Below are 20503 nucleotides of genomic sequence, written 5' to 3'. Positions count from 1 at the left end.
TATTTTTTATCACCAATTAATAGGTCACCTTGCAGATTCAAGTATAATTTGCTAGAGATAGTTAAACCATGTTTTCCATTATAATTCAGACATATATGAGTTTGAATTGAACCAGTGGGGTGGGCCTGCTGCAAAGTTATTTGCATTAAGAAACTTGGAAACCTCTTAGGGAAAACCCACGCTTGATCCAATAACAGACACAGCTGTTGGGAAGGAGGAAAAGAAGGTAGCACCATGAACTGAGTGCAACCCAGGTTTGTTCCCCTGGCCAAAGCATCACACACTGGTTCTTAAGGAAAGGTGCTTATGAGCCACTAGGTTCAAGAAGGTGTTTCTGCTATTGACTATGTAAATAGTGACATCTAGTGCAATGCCACTTTGGTGCCTATGTGACTTTGTACACAGAAATACATACATAGAATAAGTATGGAGAGAGAGAGGAGAAACCCAATGGAAACACACAGAAACTCTGCAAAGAAATACAACAATGTTAACAGTGGTTAATAGTATTAAGCCATTTTTATTATGGATGATTTTAATTTACATCTTTACACTTTTGTATGTTTTATAAAATGTCTACATTGAACATCTGTTACTTTTATAATCAGGAAAAAACAAATATTGCTAATGAGTCAATAGGAAAAAGAAAGCTACAGAATATTTAGAAACATAAGTTCATTTTTAAATGTTGGCAAACCGTGGAAAATAAACTTTTAATCAAGGTGGTCATTTTTAAGTCTATTGTTATACTTGCTTAATATACTTCAGAAGAAAAAGAAGTACTATTTTGTCTAAAATATAGCTTATTCAAACATTATTTTTAATTTGGTAGTTATTAGTTATGAATTAGCTCTGGCCCAGGATTTCTGGAAGTGTTTGAAAGAAGACTAAGTGATAGAAATTTACCATATATGTATAGTATAAATTCATTTTCTTCACTGATTAGATAATTCCTTGGAGAGAAAAGAACTCCTTAATATAGCATAAATTTATATTCAACTAAGTCTTCACAACACACAGATGAGAAAAATACAGTTATTCATACAATTTTCCAGATATTTAAACCAGCTATCTGGAATTTTAAGACTCAGATTAAGTTTTATTTATGAATCTGAGTGTGACCAACTGAACCATAAGCTATTTTATATCACACGTGTGGTATGTAATATGGTCTCTCCTAGCTAAACATTCAATTTAAAAAAAAATGAGGAGGATGAGGACAAAGATGACATCATGAACTATCTTTAAGATTTATTTTAATAAACATTTGTGGAGTATCCACCAAGCGCCAGGTCACGTGCTTTTGCTCAGCAATACAAAGATAAGACTATCAATTTCAGCTCCCAGACAGGTGAGGCATGGGCATTAGTATGGGCTGGGGCCAATGTCCTGGAAGTTTGCAGCAGGGGCAGACATAAGGGTCACTAGCCCAAGGTCTGCAGAGCAGAGCATTGAGCAACAATAATGTCAAAGGTCATCTCTAGGAGAGATGCTAGAATTAAAGCCAGGCTGGCCAAGTGAATTGTCTTACAGAGGGGTATAAGCTGAGAAGAAGACTCCTAGTAGGAAGCAATGGGACAGAAATCAAACAGACAACAGGATTCATAGTAGAGGGTCAGGTGGAGAAATTTCCCAAGCAAAGTGCATTCTGCATGAAGCTTTGTCGAGCATATACTGCAATATGGGCTGCTAAGGAAGTAGACAAATATAGTCCCTGCCTTCCAAAAGATCACAGCCTAGCAGAAGAGAGAGATAACACCCATTTCATTCATGTCTACTCCATCCAACAGCTCCCTAAGGGCTGGAAACATGCCTCAGTCAAATGTGAGTTGGATAGATGGATAATGATAAGGAAGATTAATTATGTCAAATAAACAAAAGAGGCTGTAAATAAAGAGAGAGGGCAGGGAAGTGGGGAAGTGGAATGCTCCAAAAATGAAGAATTAAGACTTGTGGTCCTACTCTTGGTTCTGCCACTTACTAGAGTTAACTTGGATAAGTCGTCTAAGCTTTAAATTTCATGAGGGAGTTGGAGAAAATGGCTGCTAAGATCCCCTTTTTGTTCTTTTTTCTTTTTACCATAAAATGAAATTCACCAATTTTAAAATCTGATTGAAAAGTCCTTTCTGATCCCAGCATTTTTCCAACTGAATTGAACAAATTGAAGTGTTTTATAAATCTTGGCCCTTTTAAAAATTAACTATAATTGAAGCATCTACTTGAACAGAGTTCTTTACAAAACACACACACACACACACACACACACACACACACACACACACACACTTAAATCCAAGCAATTTCCTTGCAGTATCTCTCTGTGGATATATAAACTTTTAACCTCTTACCTTGAATAGAGTTTCTACATTTGCCCTATTTAGTCAACAATAAAAGTCAAATATGCCATTTCTTGTAAATTATCTGCTAGCAGCATATTATAAATTTCAAGCAGGAAGGTTTGTGGGTTATTTTTCAAGTCTTTCCACATTCTACAGTGAGACAGAAGTTAGAAGTTAATGCTAGTTTATCAAAATAATTTATGCTTTAAGTTCCTTGAAGAGCAGACAGAAAATAACAACATCCATTCCATTTTTAGGCTTTGGTCTCAGCAGTTCCACTGGTATAGGATATGACATATTAAAAGGAAAAAAATCATAAATCAGTCTTACTAATGCTATATATTTTTTTAATTCTAAATATCAGCAAACACAAAATATCTATGATTTTGTTTAAACCATTGTTCTCTAAAAATTAATTTAAATATTTTCAAAGATATTTTAAAATCTGTTTTGTTATCTGAAATCAGCATCAAGATATAAGATTAACTATTCACAAAAAGACAGATGAAGAGCATTTCTGTGCTTCTCATCCACTAACTGAAGGAAAAAATAATTCAAGTAAGGTAAAATAAAGTTGGAAAGTAGAACAAAGAAAATTCTAAAAATCAACAAAATACTATGAAAAGGTTCCAAATTGGCAAAAGTGGAGTGATGATCCAGTTCTTTAAATTACATATTGAAATAAAATTACTTATTTTCATGGATATTATTTTTAATTTCATGCTCCATAATACAATCATCCTGAAACCCCATCAGCCTTGATTAGCCAAATGAAGTTTCCGGAATATCTAAGTTTGAAAAGAGAGAGAGAGGAACTTGTAGCTGAAAATAACAATTAAAAAAAAAAAAAAGTTTCACATCTGTGTTCGCATCTGAAGTTGCTCTGTAAGATCTGATAACTTGTTAGAAAGCAATCTTTTTTGCAAGGCGTGGATTTACATCATACATTTTTATCTCTCCAAGGAAAATCTAATTACTGGTTCCAATCATTTCTGATTGATTTGCTTTTTATTCTTCCAAGGTATTCTCTGCTTTATGATGAAATCAAGGCTTCAATAAAATCCCAAAAATTTTAGAACAATTTACAAGCTCCAGATGACTGAAAGTTTTCTCATGTCCGTTTGGCATTCAGAAAGAGAGTTTCACCAAATATATTCTGAAGAAGAATACATCTGGCACTCACTAAAACAAAGAACTCACCAGTGACATACTTGAGGCAAATTAATGTTGCATAAATGCAAATTTGCCAATATTCTTTAAGGCCAAAGCTGCACTCCAACCTCCATGTATTTCAATGAGTTCTCTTCTAATGCACAGGCCACCAGTCACATGAGTGAATGTTGGGGGCATATTTTAGCAATCAATTTAATAACTACACATTATCTTCTATGTACAAATTTAAAATTGCTTATGTGTAATGTGGATTTTTTAAAGAAAAGACTTAGCATCTGTTGAAGGCTCACTTAAGTTCATCGCTTCTCTTGGCCTGATGCAAACTCCAAATCATTGACAAAAAGACAACATAGAAACAAAGAATTTTAGCCCTAAAAAAAAAATTAAAAACCATCTCTTTCAAAGACTTGTTTCAGTCATATACAGTATATCAGAAATCCAAATGTGTATTCATCATGAGAATATTTTCATGGATAATAATGGTAAATTCTGCTATTCAAAAATACTGAATTTTTATACATCAATAAGAAAGCAGTCCAAGAAAATAAATAATTTTTTTTTTTTTTTTTTTTTTTTTTTTAGGCGGAGTTTCACTCTTGTTTGCCCAGGCTGGAGTGCAATGGCATGATCACGGCTCACCGCAACCTCCGCCTCCCAGGTTCAAGCGATTCTCCTGCCTCAGCCTCCCTAGTAGCTGGGATTATAGGCATGTGCCACCACGCCCGGCCAATTTTGTATTTTTAGTGGAGATGGGGTTTCTCCATGTTGGTCAGCCTGGTCTCGAACTCCCAACCTCAGGTGATCCACCCGCCTCCGCCTCCCAAAGTGCTGGGATTACAGGCGTGAGCCACCGCGCCCGGTGAAAATAAATGATTTAATCAACATTATTCTTGCAAGAGTCCATTACAGGGCTATCAGCAGTCAATGATCCATTTTTATCAATTCAGTAAGAATACAGTGTTTTTAAATGAATTCTTTCTGTAAGAAGGAGAGGGTTTTTTCCATCAATTCTAGTTCCAGCCTTGGCTTCTTCTTCAGCAGTTTCCTAGGAGAATACACTTTTACAAATCAAGTGGACCCAAATGTTGCCTGGTTTGGATACATGGCCAGAAACTGCAGGCTAATTCTGTGATTCATATCTTGGTCTCTAGCATGCCAGAGATGCCCAATGTGGGTCCCTGTTGAATACAGTTATTCTACACCTTGATTAAGCACTCTTAAGACTCAGCCACACTGAGTGTGTGTGATTCAGACACACACTCCAAAGGATACAGAGACACAGAGCATAGTGCTCAGTGTGTGATCATCAACATCTGTGAATCTCTTCTAAAATTATGAATTTTTGTCACCAAATACATCTTCAAATCTTTCTCTCTCTCTCTCTCTTTTATTTTTTATTATTATTATTATTATTTTTTTTTTTTTTTTTTTTTTTTTGAGACAGAGTCTTGCTCTGTCACCCAGGCTGGAGTGCAGTAGCGCAATCTCGGCTCACTGCAACCTCCTGAGTAGCTGGAATTACAGGCGCACACCACCATGCCCAGCTAATTTTTGTATTTTTAGTAGAGACGGGGTTTCGCCATGTTGACCAGGCTGGTTTCGAACTCCTGGCCTTAAGTGAACCACCTGCCTCAGCCTCCCAAAGTGCTGGGATTACAGGCATGAACCACCATGCCCAGCCCAAATCTTTAAAATCTCAGATTCCTCTGAGCTCAGAGCAATTTAGGAAGGTGAATTTGCTGCAATCTCCACTTGCATTCTGCTCAATCCATGCATCCAGTTTGAATCCATAAAGTTGGACTCCATTAAATAAATCATCCAGCAGGGTGCGGTGGCTCACTCTTATAATCCCAGCACTTTGGGTTGCCGAGGCAGATGGATCACAAGGTCACGAGATCGAGACCATCCTGACCAATATGGTGAAACCCTGTCTCTACTAAAAACACAAAAATTAGCCGGGCGTGGTGGTGTGCACCTGTATTCCCAGCTACTCAGGAGGCTGAGGCAGGAGAATTGCTTGAGCCTGGGAGACAGAGGTTGCAGTGAGCCAAGATCACGCCACTGCACTCCAGCCTGAGTGACAGAGCGAGACTCCAGCTCAAAAAAAAAAAAAAAATTCATCAAAATTTAAAATGTTTGCTCTCAAGAGACAGCATTAACAAATTGGAAAGACAAGACAAACACCAGAAAGAATGTTCAAAAAATATAAATCTGAAGAGGACTTGCAGGAAGACTATTTTTAAAAACTCTTACAACTAATAAGGCCAAAAAATAAAGAAATGAACAAAAATTTGAAGGAAAATATATTGATGGACAATAAGCACATGAAAAGCAAAATTCAACATCAGAGACATCTGGACATCAGAGAAATGTAAAATAAAACCACAATGAAATACCATTTATACACCCACCACATTGGCTAACATTGTAAATTACTGACAATACCAGGAGTTGGCAAGGATTTCGGGCAAATTGAATCTCACATATTGCTGGTAAGAACGTAAAATAACACACTCACTTTATAAAACAGTTTGACACTTTCTTATAATGTTAAACTTACTCCTACCATATGACTTAGCAATTTCACTCCTAAGCGTTTATCTAAAAGAAAACATATCCCAACAAAGACTTATATGTGAATGTCCGTAACAGATTTATTCATAAACAATCCAAGTATCTATTAAGATGTAAACAAACAAATCAGGGTACATACACACAATGGAATACTACTCAGCAATAAAAAGGAATGTGCTTCTTATACACCTGATAACAAGGATGCATCTCAAACATGCTGAGTAAAGGAAGTCAGACCCAAAAGAGTATGTACTCTATGATTCCATTCATATGAACTCCCACTGCAAAAAGGCTGCAGGAGAACAAGGTTGTAAACAAGGAGACCAATTAGGAGGATGTTGCAATAATACAGGTGGAAAATGGTGGTAGTTTAGACTAGAGTGGTTGCAAAAGAGGTGATGAGAAGTGGTTCCATTCTGGATATATTTTGAAGGTGAAGCCAACAGAATTTTCTGAAGGATAACATGCAGGATATCTCAGAAAAAGAGAAAACAAGGATGACTCCATGGTCCTGAATCTGAGCAAAAGCAATGATGAAATTGCTTTAACTGACATGGTGAAGGTGGGTGGAGTAGGTTGGGGGATGATAATAGCAGTTGCGTTCAGTTTGAAACATCCATTAGATGCCCAAATGAAGATAGCAAGTTGGCAGTTGGATATATAGGAACAGTTCCAGGCTGGAGATATAAATTTGAGAGTTTTCACCCCATTTTTCTGGAAAAGTGGCTGAGAACAGGTAGAAAGGGTTTAAGAGAAACAGGAAAAACCATGTGCACAGATCTACTTACTGTACAAAAAGCAAAGATTCATTTAAAAAAATCTGGAGGTCATTAATGACTTGGGGAAAACACTTACTAGAATTTTCATAGTAAAAATATTCGATACCATTACCAAAACCCTGTATACTCAAGTAATGTTTACGGAGGGTTGTACACCTCCCCTCTGATCTCGTCCAACACTGTGTGGCTTGCTACCAAACTGGCAACGTCTAGCTAACTCACACTGGATACCCTAGAGATAAAGAGAGCAGCTTCCACTTGATAACCTCCCTCTCCTGCAGTCTCTACCACCCTCCCACCTTTGGTCAGCAGGAAAGGAAAGGAGCTGTTCCTCTCCTCCTAAGCTCTGCCTCCTGCTCAAGGACAGAGTCAAAGTCTTTAACCCCTTCAGTTTGTAAGTTGTCTCATTCATGAAATTCTATTTGGCCATTTGCTTCCTAGAAGACAGACGCCTTAGAAGCAAGCTATTACTGTGACTTTAGAGTTGGAGCCTTCAGAGGTAACTGCAATTTGTGTGGTATGATTTGGTAAAGACAGAAAAAAAGATTTTTCTCTCCAGATTCCTGAAATTCCACTGAGTATGAAAGGTGAAAGTGAAATGCCCAACTTTGAAAAAGCAGTATTGAGATTTCACTAAGTCAACAAGTGAAGAAAAGAGAAGCTATAGATGAAAAAAGAAAGCCATAAAAAGGGAGACTTTTTATTATATATTGACAAATTATAGTCATATATATTAAGAGGGTACAAGGTGTTATGATTTTTTAATACAATGTGGAATAATTAAACCAAGCTAATTAACATATCCATCACTTCAAATATTTGACATTTTTTGTGATAAGAACATTTGAAATTTACTCTCTTAGTGATAATGAAATATACAGTACTCAATTATTGGCTTTATTAACAACGCCGTGCAATTGATCTAAAAAAAAAAATCAAACTTATCCTGTCTTTTTTTTTGAGATGGAGTCTCACTCTGTCACCCAGAGGGACGATCTCAGCTCACTGCAACCTCTGCTTCGCAGGGTTCAAGCGATCATCCTGCCTCATCCTCCTGAGTAGCTGGAATTACAGGCACGCGCCTAATTTTTGTATTTTTAGTAGAGATGGGGTTTCGCCATGTTGGCCAGGCTGGTCTTAAACTCCTGACCTCAGGTGATCTGCCCACCTTGGCCACCCAAAGTGCTGGGATTACAGGCATGAGCCACCGCACCCAGCCCTTACTCTTCCTATCTAATTGAGGCTTACATTCTGTTATCTCTCCATTCCCTGCAACCCTAGCCTCTGGTAATCACCATTCTACTCTCTGCTTCTATGAGTTCAATTGTTTTAAGTTACATTCAGATACTTGAGAACATGTGGTATTTGTGTTCCTGTATTTGGCTTATTTCACTGGGCATAATGTTCTCCACTTCCATTCATGTTGTCACAAATGACAGAATTTCTTTTTTAAGGCTAAATAGTATTCCATTGTGTGTGTGTGCGTGTGTATACACACACACACACAATGGAATACTATTCTCTTTTAAATTTTGTATGCCTAATAATTTGTGGTTAAAGGACAAGATAATAACTATTTTTGAGTACCCCACTGTGGAGACACGATTTCCTTTGATCCTTGCGGCAAAGTGTAAGGTAAGTGGCATCATGGTAGAACTGAAGATCAAAGAGACTGTCTAACTTGCTTAGGGCTACATAGCCAAGTGGTGAAGCTAAACTCAGTCTAGGCATACTTAATAGTACACTGACATTAAATGTCTAGAAGTAAATACCAAAAACAAACTGCAAGTCTTCTCTATTTACCATACAGAGTATTCAAGTGAACTGCCATTTTTGCCTGGCTTGAAAGATACTTTTCAAAAGAATGGGCTCATATACACACAGGCACACTCACACACACACAATGGAATACTATTTAGCCTTAAAAAGGCATATATATGTGTGTGTGTGTATAGATAATAGATATAGATAATATACACACACACACACATATATGACACATTTTCTTTATCCATTTATCCCTTAATGGACACTTAGGTTGATTCCATATCTTGGTAATTGTGAATAGCGCTGCAATAAACATGAAAGTACAGACATCTCCTCAACATACTGATTTCAAATCTTCCCAGTAAATACCCAGAAATGAAATTGCTGGATCATATGATAATTCTACTTTCAGATTTTTGAGAAACCTCCATACAATTTTCCATCATGTGTGTACTAATTTATGTTCCACCGACAGCGTACAAGCGTTCCCTTTTCTCCATTCTCGCCAACACTTGTTATCATAAAGGGAGGTTTGAGAGACCGTAAAACAAACCCCACCTCACAGTTTTGTTAGTGCAAGTTCTATTTGGCCTATACCCAACACTTAGCACACAGTAGGTGGCAAACATTTGTTGAATGGATGAATTCTCATTTTTCTCCATTTGTGGAAGCAGACACCTCAAAAAAAAAATCTGAAAGAAAAGGTAAGGAAACAGTTCTATGAATGGGGTTAATTTACTCTCCTAGCATTCACTTATTGGGAAAAAAAAATTAACAGCAATTTCTAGAGACCCTCTGGTCTCTGAGGGAGACCCTCCTTGGAGAACAAGAAAACGCACTAGAGAGTGGGAGCATCCCCAGGCTGAAGCACACCCAGGACATCACATGTCAACGTGTCCTCTCTGGCGTGGGGTCCCCGCGAGTCTGGGAAACGAGGGGCTGGCAAGGGAGGGCAGGCTGGGGCGGCAGAGAAGGCCCCTGGCGCAGGGGGCGCAGACCTCGCTGCGCTGCCCGCTCTACCGCCGGGCTCGCAGCGCTTCGCTCAGCGCTTGCGCCTCCCTCAGCTCTGTCCTCCGCCCCCCTTCGCCCTCCCCCTTTCCCTCCCTTTCTCCTCCTCCTCCTGCTGCCGCGGCCGCTGCCAGACTTCGCCAGATCAGACCCACGGGGCTGCCCTCCCCTGCGCACTCCCCTCGCTGCCCGGGCCCGGAGCGCAGCGCGGCCGCGCAGGTAGGAGCCCCTGACGGGGTGTCGCCCCGAGCGAGCCCAGTGCTCACGGGGCCGCGCGCGGGAGAGTGAGTGAGGTGGGGTGACCTGAGGGGTGCTGAGTACTCGAGAACTGCCCTGGACTGTGCAGGGTGTCTCGGGCAGAGAGGGAGGTGGAGGTGTGCAGCCTCGGAATGCGATCTGTCAGCAAGTGCGAGCACTCGGGTGACATCTGTTGGGATGGGCATGTGTGTGCGCGCCCACAACCAGCCGGCAGGGCTTTGCCCATAAACGTGGTTTTGAAAGTTTAGGGGACCAGTGTGCGAGATTTAAGCCGCACCTGGATTCCACAGGAGCTGATCAGAAGCTGAGACGGTGAGCACCTCCAGGGGACCGCCGCGTTAGCTTGCTGTTAAGAAAGGGGACCTCATCTCCCTCCTGCGCCAGGCCGCCCGCCAGAAACTGGTACCTCGGGTGGCGGTGCGATCCCTGGTTCCGGTCCTAGGCAGCCTGATACCGAAGGTAGCATGTCGGGGACCCAGAGACTAATAAGACAAAAGAGAAGCACTCGCTTTGGGCTGCCCCTCCACACAACCTGGGACTTTTAAACAAAGCTGTGCGCAGAGAAAGGCGTGGAAATGCCACTTTGAGAGGTTGTGCTGGGGGATGTGAGAAGCTCTGAGAGATGTGAGAAGGTCTAGTGTTCTACTGGAACTGGGAGATCGCTCTCTGAATTTTGTATTGTTATTTTGTTTAAAAAATGAAAAGCCTGAGGCCAAGGCAATTCATATTGGCTCGCAGGTATTTTTGCTGATCTGTGCGAGGAACTTTGCTAGCTCAAGGTGAGCATACTGGGAAAGCCTTAACGTTCTAGAGAATAGAGTTTTGCAGCCCCACCTCCATCCCCGGGGGTGTGGGATTGGGGGGCAGGAAATGCACCGTCCCCTTTGAAATGTACTGTTTTTTCCTTTCGACCCCCTCTTTCTGCAGCCTGGTTTGTAGGTGCAATATAAAATGCACACTGAATGTCTTTTGTATGTAAACAGCGTAGCAGGATGGAGTAACGTGAAATGCAATTCTGCAGCAGTTTTTACGTCTTTGCTGCCTTGTTCGTTGGCTACCGAGAAGGTTCAGGAGGGGGAGGGGAGATGAGAAAGCAGATTGGAAGTTGAGTATGGTGGAGCCTCAGCCTCTCCCACCCTCCCTTCCTCGCTTGTGTTCACTGCTAAAGTTTTGTTACTTTCCCCGCAGCAGATACTAAACATCAGTTTGTCCTGTATTTTCTTTGAGATTCACAATGTTGAAAGCCCTTTTCCTAACTATGCTGACTCTGGCGCTCGTCAAGTCACAGGACACCGAAGAAACCATCACGTACACGGTAAGGGGTGATGGAATTTGAAATAAGTACGGTTCAGCGGGATTCTGTGACCAAAAAAAAAAAGATTTTACACACCCCTGCCAGTGTATTTGGCCTATACTGTGCGGAGGGTGATAAATTAAACAACACTTTATTCATGCTTCATATCTAAGATTCGTTGTAAATTGCCCCCTTGATCCTTTCAAAAGTTCACTGGGCTCACCACCTAAGATAGGGACCAACATGTAATCATTTGTGCAAGGCTAAAAATGGGATCCGTTTAAAAACTAAAACCAAAGAAAGTTACATATTTCCAAAACATTCAACAAATTAATGGGTGTAAGGAACTGGAAAACCTGGATTCCTACCACATGCAGATAAAACCAATACGTGCAGAATAAGACTCAAGTCAAGTAAGAACATTAAACACCATAAAGACACATGGCCTCCTTTGTGTACATGACAGACATTCTCATGTAAGTGGCCTTTATTGAATTTATAAAGGCTGTATATTCATTCTTTTTTGTATAACTGTAATTCTAATAAATAAAAGCAGACACACTTTATGTGTTACCAGGATGCATATTGGCTAAAGTGGTTTTCAAACATAATGTGTGCAACTCTGTTTTGCATTTTCTAATTAGCATCTCTGATATTTCCAAGTAATATTTGATTAGTTAATTGCATAGGTGTAACCAATGTTTAATAAAATATTAAAAAGATCATCTGACCCCTCCCACTGCTACAAATAGCTGTGGTGAGAACAGAGAAGGACAGTACTGACTTCACTTCTGGTGAGTTTGTTTGCACCTCTGTTTTGTGTTTTCTTGTCTTTAATCAGTGTGAGGCAAATGACATTTGTCCTGGATAGGAATATGAAAAACACATTTTTCTACTGCTCCCAGTTTAAAATTAAGTAATCCTACTGGAAAGAATGTGAAAAATTTCTGAAAAGAAAACTCTTAAAAATGAACTAATGTCAATTACTGATAATAAACATTATCTCACTTTTTGGTACCACATTATCCCTAGAATGTTAGTATTCATCTGGCAAATGTTCCTTTCTGTTGTTCAGATCCACTATAAATAAAATAGCTTAATACAAATATTTTGTTAACTTCATGTTAAATGCAGTTGCTTCCTCTGCTGAAGATAAATAAAGCAAGAAAAATGAAGGCATGTGCTGTTTATCTTAAAATGAAAATGTTTTGTTATTCAGACTAAACTTACTGCCTTCTCATGGAGCTAAAATTAAATTCACTACCCACTTTTATAATAATCTCATAAAAGATTTTACTTCTTTTCCAATTGCTTATCTTCTGTGCCCTTCCCTTTGCTAATCACCTAAATCTTACTCATTTTTACCAGAGAAGGTTCCCTGTGGCTTAAACATGGTAGTTTTAAGACCACTAACTAAGGTTCATTATTATTGTAACAAATTTTCCAGATATGTTACCCTTTTGTGCTAAGATTGGGCCTATTCTCCTTTAAATTTTATATGCCTAATAAGTCATGGTTAAAGGACAAGATAATAACTATTTTTGAGTACCCCGCTGTGGAGACACGATCTCCTTTGATCCTTGCGGCAATGTGTAAGGTAAGTGGCATCTCTTCCTTCTACTAGTGGTAGAACTGAAGATCTGAGAGACTGTCTAACTTGCTTAGGGCTACATAGCCAAGTGGTGAAACTAAACTCAGTCTAGGCATACTTAATAGTACACTGACATTAAATGTCTAGAAGTAAATACTAAACAAACTGCAAGTCTTCTCTATTTACCATACAAATTATTCAAGTGAATTGCCATTTTTGCCTGGCTTGAAAGATACTCTTCAGAAGAATGGGCTCCACAAAATAGCCTCAAGTCCTCCTCCATATTAAAGATGGTGTCCATTCAGCTATTTACTCAACAAGTATCTGCATAAGCAATTCTCAACACTATTAAAATAATTTATTTGTTTACTAAGAAAATTCAGCCCCCTCTTGGAGAATTTACCCTGGGAAGACAGTGTTGAAAACTACAAAGTTCCTAAGCAAGTACAAATGATACTGTTATACAGATTATACAAATTGCCAAGGAAATAGAAAAGCAAGGAGGTGATTAATGTTGGTGCCGGCATATTAGAGGAGACAGAACTCTGTGCTGGTTCTTGAAGGAAGTGATGACCTCGGTTGGATTGATCTAGAAAGGCTAAAGAGGCACCTGGGTCAGAGAGTGGCATAATCAAAAGCTAGAGCCGAAAGCACCTGAGACCAATCCAGGTGGGGATAAGGTCAGATCAGCTGGAAGTGGGTAGTGGAAAGAACCCAGAGATGGTGATGATGAGAGACCTGGAGGTCACCGTGAGGTCTCAGAGAGAGGAGCAACATAACCAAGAGCACAAGAAAGACCATCATGGGGTCTGTATGCAGCATGTAGAGATACGGGGCCTTGCCTACTCACGGGCCAGCAGAAGACTTACATCTACATGGTAGATGTAGAAATGGACACAAAGTCAGCAGAGATGGAAGGAAAATAAGTGGAGATTCAGCACTGATGTTAAAATGGAATCCTGGGTTTCAAGAAAGGTGCTGGTACCTTGAACACTGTTTGGGAAACAAGAAAAAAATTATTCTGAGAGACAAAGTGAATTTAGTTCTCACTCCAGTAAGTTTCAGACATCAGTAAAATATCTAAATGGATCTCTGGGCTTCCATTCAGCTATTTCCTTGTCAAGCATCCATTGTATACATAAGCAGCTCTCAGTTATATTAAAAGAATTTAAGTTTATTTGTTTGTTTACTCCACTTTTGCTCAGTCCTTCCTTAGGCTTCTTCCTCACAGTGACTTTCCCAAGTGAGCGTCTGATCAGATTGCTTTCTGAGCTTAAAAATTCTTCAGAGGCCTCTTATTGCCTATACCTACATTTCTCAAGAAGTAGTTCCTAGACAACCTGTATGGGAATCACCTGGGATACTTGCTAAGCATTTAGATTCCAGGCCCCCTACCCAGACCTACAGAATCAAATCCTTTGGGTGGGCCCAGGAATCTTCATTTTAACAAGCACCCTGAGTGATTCTTAGACACAATAAAGCTTGAGATTCATTGACCTTCAGGGTAGAATTCAGGCTTCCATTCCTAAAGAAAGGCTTTCTTGATTTGGCTCTGCCTACCTCTGTAACCTCGTCCTCCACCTACCCAGAACTCCTTGCAGCTCCTTCCCTTTTCAACAATTTTATGCCTTTGTCACAATAGCCTGTCTTCCTAGAATTCCCACATTCATCTGGAAAAATCCTGCTCATCCTGTAAAGCCTGATTCACTGTCACCTCCTCTGTCAAGCCTTCCCTTCTGCCCTGCCATGCTCACCCATGCCCCGGAGCAGAGTCCATCACTCCTTCCCGTGTACACTTGTAGAAGGCACCTGCCACCTTGCTGCAACTTGTCTACCTATCTGTCTCCTCTTCTGGTCTTTGAGCTGGTTGAGGACAGGGACAAAGTCTGCATCATCTTTGCATCCCCAGGCCCTAAAACTGCCTGGTTTCAGAAGGTGCTCCATAGGCTGTTTGTTCAGTGGGTGAACTAGAGAGGAGACTGAAGCTGGGAACTGCTAGGAGGAACACATTTGTTCCCTAGGAACTGAAGCTAGGGAACAGGCCAGGGTGTGAGATGGAGGTAAGAATGGTAAAGAAAGCTAGGTGCTTGCATGCTGCAAGAGGATTTAGAGAGAGAGAGAGGAGCCCAGCACTGGTGGGGGCGGGGGTGGGGCGGGGGAGAGGGCGAGGAAAGAGAGAGAATTTGGTCTTTTTTTTTTTCACATTTACAAGGTGGGAAAAAGGCAAATTAATAAAGAGCAGTCAGAGAAGTTGGAGAAGATTAGTCTCAAAACAGAAAAGAAGATGGTACTGGGCAACTGTACCAAAAACAACAGAAGAGTTTAGGCAGCTGATGATTGAGAATGGACCCCTGAAGTTGTCCAATGCACAGAGTTGTCTTTTAAAAAAAAGCGATAGAATGTTAAACCACCCATCTCATCATATATCTAGGACTTTAGCGCAAGGATTGTTGCCGTAAGAATGAAGCTTTTAGAGTGATTTCTTAGGGAATGGACACACCAATTAACTGTCTCCTGGCCCCACCTTTGATGTTTTCTTTGCAGCAATGCACTGACGGATATGAGTGGGATCCTGTGAGACAGCAATGCAAAGGTGAGCCAGCTTCAAAACTTCCCATGTGATCATTGCCTTCTGTCTCCATCTCTTGTGTCACTCTTCCTATCCTGTCTGTGTTATACCAAAAAGGCATGAGCATTATATTTACATGTTCGATTTTTCCCTCTTAGAAGATTCCTGACTTATTTTATTACTGACCACAGATATTGATGAATGTGACATTGTCCCAGACGCTTGTAAAGGTGGAATGAAATGCGTCAACCACTATGGAGGATACCTCTGCCTTCCGAAAACAGCCCAGATTATTGTCAATAATGAACAGCCTCAGCAGGAAACACCACCAGCAGAAGGAACCTCAGGGGCAACCACCGGGGTTGTAGCTGCCAGCAGCATGGCAACCAGTGGAGTGTTGCCCGGGGGTGGTTTTGTGGCCAGTGCTGCTGCAGTCGCAGGCCCTGAAGTGCAGGCTGGCCGAAATAACTTTGTCATCCGGCGGAACCCAGCTGACCCTCAGCGCATTCCCTCCAACCCTTCCCACCGTATCCAATGTGCAGCAGGCTACGAGCAAAGCGAACACAACGTGTGCCAAGGTAGGAATAACTTATTTTCCTAACCATCGAAAGCTTTTGCCCAAGTGCACCTCGTGGTGAGGATGATAATAATTCACATTTTTTTAAATTTATTATTATTATTATTATTATACTTTAAGTTCTAGGGTACATGTGCATAACGTGCAGGTTTGTTACATATGTATACTTGTGCCATGTTGGTGTGCTGCACCCATCAACTCGTCAGCACCCATCAACTCGTCATTTACATCAGGTATAACTCCCAATGCAATCCCTCCCCCCTCCCCCCTCCAATAATTCACATTTATTAAGGACTTCCCGCATGCCAGACATCATGCTAAGTGCTTTGTCTGCATTATCATATTTAATCATCACGATATTCCTAAAGGGTAGTTGCTGTAGATGTCATCATTGTTTTACAAATGGGAAACTGTGGCTTAGAAAGTTCATCAGTGGTTCCCAACCCTAGCTGCCCATATTTAGAGTTACTTGGGAACCTTTAAAACTTCTCGATGGCCAAGCTACACCCCAGCCCAGTTAAATCACAGTCTCTGAGGGTGGGTTCCAGGCATCGGCTTTTTTTTCAGTTCCTTATGTGCGGCCAAGTTTGAGAACCAGACGTCACACAGGTGCTAAGTGCAGAGCTGACCTTCCAACCCAGGAAGGCAGGTGCCAAAGTCACAGCTGGCAAAAGTTGCTGTCAGGTTATTCATTGGGAATTTGAAATTATGCTGTCAAGCTACTCCACAGATGTACCCCTTTGGTTTCTCAAGTTTCTTTTCATCGAACTTGCCACAGACTTACTTTCCTCATTCAGGAATAAAGAAATGGGGCTCCTGCTTCTCATTACCTTGGAGACTCTCCCCCACTCACATTTATATCTCTTTTAAAGCTCTCATTTGACCACATTTCACTTATATCACTTGCACCATGGCATCATCTGCCTAGGTTTTTCTGTTTATTTTCACAGAGCATACACATCACTGTGTATTCCAGAAACAGCTGTAAGCTCATACTAGCAAAGTGATAAGAATCTGGGGCTTTGAAGACATGTAGGATATTAGCTAACTGAACTGTGCTAAGAGATTGTTACCCTTTCCTTCTTAGCAAACCGTTTCAGAGCAGCCTGGTGTGGAGATTGTGTTCCTGAAATGGGGCCATAGGAGCCTCCAGACAGAGGCTGACTAGGTAGACCCCATAGTGCAGAACTCCATGTCACCACCACATACGTGTATGGCACACGTGAGCCAATGGAAAGGGTCCAGGAGTTCTCACTTTCTAACTGGTCATATGTGAGGAAGAGAGCACCTTCCTCCCTTAACACCGAGGGTTTCAATGGAGACCACTGAGCTGCTACATTAAATGAAAGATGCATTTTCTTGTGCCCTGGGTTGGGGTTGTTGCCCCTTATTCACCTGTGTTTAGTTTTATCTTCTGTATAAAAGATACTCGAATTTAAATGGCTTTAAAATGAAGCAAGGGGCTGGGCATGGTGGCTCACACCTGTAATCCCAGCACTTTGGGAGGTTGAAGCGGGCTGTTCACCTGAGGTCAGGAGTTCGAGATCAGCCTGGCCAACATGGCAAAACCCCATCTCTACTAAAAATACAAAAATTCTCTATGAATGGTGGCACATGCCTGTAGTCTCAGCTACTGGAGAGGCTGAAGCAGGAGAATCGCTTGAACCTGGGAGGTGGAGGTTGCAGTGAGCCGAGATCATGCCACTGCACTCTCGCCTGGACAACAGAGTGAGACTCTGTCTCAAAAAACAAAAAAAATGAAGTAAGGAAACTTGTCATGCTCTAACTTATTTATTTCATATTTTGTTTGTAAGTTTTAAGTACCCCACATCAAGACCTAACCCATGTTGTGATGGTGTCACTTTTCAGAGGGTGCATGGTATTAGCATCTGTTTTGTGTTACTGTCATGAGTCAGAATTCCAGTATTGATGATGAATGCTTCAGCATCTGCTTGATATTCTGATATTGAATTTAAGGATTATGTCAAGGAGATAAAACGATGAGGTTATTCTTATACATGTATTTGGGTTAATACTGATAAAAAAAAAATCTTGAGTTTATTTAAGATACACCAGCTTTTAATTGTGTTATTTAGTTATATAACTAGACTGGAAAGTTTGGTGGTATTTTTCCCAAAATCAAAAAATTTTGCTGAAAAATTCTTAAGTATCAACTTTTATATACTGAATTATTTTGAATACTTTAGATGTATATTTTAATGGTACTTGGGAGAAAAAAAAAAACAGATAAATGAATGAGTCATTTCCCAAAGTAGTTTGTAGACCGTCATTGATATTTATGGTTGAATTCAAGAACAATGCCCAGAACTAAATGAAGAGGTCCTAGAATAAAATATATTCAAGACTTACAACATGCATTGGTTATGGCAGACACTGTACTGTGATTAATGAGAATAAAATCCTATTTAACTTTTCTCAAAAATATTTAGACTACCTAACTAAGTTACATTTCACATAGTAAAACATTTATAGTTCTTACTTCTTTGGGCATTTTTTTTAGTTATAAGCAGACTATTAAGTGCCTTGCTTATGGAATATGCTAAATACATACCTGTTGACTGTGCGCACACAGGTTATTTCCAACCCAAATTGTTCTGTGTAATGCAGCCAGTTTCTAAAATTTGGGATTGGTGTCTATACCATTGAAAGCAGGGTTAAAAGTTTTTTGGAAGGCCTAAGGCTTAAGTTGGATTTCTTCCCACCTCACAATTTTGCAAAGTGCCCATAAATGTGGATTTACTTAATTGTTGATAAAAGGGGGTTATTTCATATGATAACAACAGGATAATCTGTCTAGGGAATTTGACTAACATAAGTCGAGTCACACTTGTGCCCGTTTCTTATTGAGCTAATCAAACATGCAGTCCAGCTTCTTCTAATTGCCTGCAGATGTATGACATTCTCATTCCAGGCCAGCAGCACAAAATAATGTTTTATAACCAATGTGGAAGTATGGGGACCTCTGTTTAGAACAATAATGTGCTCCAAGGACCTATATTATTGACATCATCATGGAGTTTGAGGAGTCTTCTGTTTTAATAAAGATCTCCACTCCCTTTTAAATGTTGCATATTTATGCCCAGTAATCCAGACACATTTCCTATGGTCCACTGGATAGAATAAATGAATCTTACAGATGAGTCTTATTTGCATAAAAATTATTTCTGTTTTCTGTGTATATTTTTCAGCAGGTATAGTTTATCATTATATAACCTAAAACTGAGGACATTTTAAATGTAAGAACTGAAATCTGTACTGTGCTTCAGTCTTCAAATCAATTGTGCCTTTCAATGCACTATACCAGTCACAGATGGCTTCTAACTAATTTAAATAATACCACTAGATATTTTAAATGTACACTATTTTATAAATATATACTTTAAATAGCTGTCCATTTAACTGTTGAGTGAAAACATGCTATTTTTACTCCTCGTCATGTATTTTTTGGGGGGTTTTCAGTTCTGTGCAAAAACAAGGAGTTCGAAATGCAACGTAACATTCAAAGATCAGGTCATAGTGAGCAGGTGTTTTTCAGGTTTTTTGCTAAATGAGGATCATGCTGTGGGAACCAGTAACACTGAGAGTTTCCCATGACTGACATTATTCTTGGCATCTATAAAATGAAGATCATTTCAGTGTTACATACCTGGAGCCACGTATAGATAGAGTTTTCGAAATTAATTGTTTCCATGAGAGACCATCTGCCTCAAAGACAACAGATACTCATCTACACCAAAAATAAGTTGAATGAATGGGGAATATATTATAACCTGTTGATGGCTTGCCTTTAGTTTTCTACACCTTTACTGCATAGTCTCTATACAATCTTTCTCTTTTTTTTTTTGAGACAGAGTCTCACACTGTTACCCAGGCTGGAGTGCAGTGGTGCTATCTTGGCTCACTGCAACTTCCACCTTCTGGGTTTAAGCAATTCTTGTGCCTCAGTCTCCCGAGTAGCTGTGACTACAGGTGTGTACCATCACACCCTGTTAATTTTTATATTTTTAATAGAGACAGGGTTTCACCATGTTGGCCAGGCTAGTCTCCAGCTCCTGACCTCAGGTGATCTACCCACCTCAGCCTCCCAAAGTGCTGGGGTTACAGGCCTGAGCCACTGTGTCTGGTAATAGTCTCTATTTAATCTTTCTAAAGGAGATGGAGTTAGAAATTACTAGACAATGTTGAGAAAGGATTTTTTTAAATCATATATAACTTTCTAAGACTTCCATTCCTGTATTTAAAAAAAAGGAAAAAAAAAAGTCATTTGGGAACTGACAAGAAAGAGAAAGCATTGATTGCCCTAATTGAAGAAACTTGTTTGTTTAATTGAACTTTAAAAAAATTAAAACACCGGGCATTTTGCATAGCTGGTAATTAAGCCACTACTAAACTCTGTTAGGACTTACAGGCATGACTACTAACTTGGTAAAGAAACTGTGCCATCAAGAAGTGAACTCAGTACGAATGCCCAATAAAGTTGATTGTAAAACCAAATCGAGTACAGTACCTGACTTATATTGTATAAAGTATCACTGAGAAATATGAAAAAAACA

General features: G+C 40.0%; 1 protein-coding gene across 2 annotated transcripts in view; it reads left to right on the top strand.

Annotated features, from left to right (window-relative positions):
• The first annotated feature begins 9449 nt into the window (after positions 1 to 9449).
• The window catches only part of EFEMP1 (EGF containing fibulin extracellular matrix protein 1), a 57005-nt gene continuing 45951 nt past the window's right edge, over positions 9450 to 20503 (top strand). The window contains exons 1-4 of one of the 2 annotated variants that reach the window (XM_003908671.4): positions 9450 to 9859; positions 11126 to 11213; positions 15328 to 15376; positions 15544 to 15930. In XM_003908671.4, coding sequence (XP_003908720.1) covers positions 11133 to 11213; positions 15328 to 15376; positions 15544 to 15930 — 517 coding nt within the window. In that variant the 5' untranslated portion in view covers positions 9450 to 9859; positions 11126 to 11132. Of the gene's footprint in view, positions 9860 to 10191; positions 10211 to 11125; positions 11214 to 15327; positions 15377 to 15543; positions 15931 to 20503 lie in introns of those variants that run through there. The other variant, XM_009184229.3, reaches the window with a different exon arrangement.

This window comes from Papio anubis, chromosome 14 (assembly GCF_008728515.1).
Source record: "Papio anubis isolate 15944 chromosome 14, Panubis1.0, whole genome shotgun sequence".
In the NCBI taxonomy this organism is placed as follows: Eukaryota; Metazoa; Chordata; class Mammalia; order Primates; family Cercopithecidae; genus Papio; species Papio anubis.
Note: the sequence above shows the minus strand (reverse complement) of the source record. Positions and strands in the feature narration are given on the sequence as shown.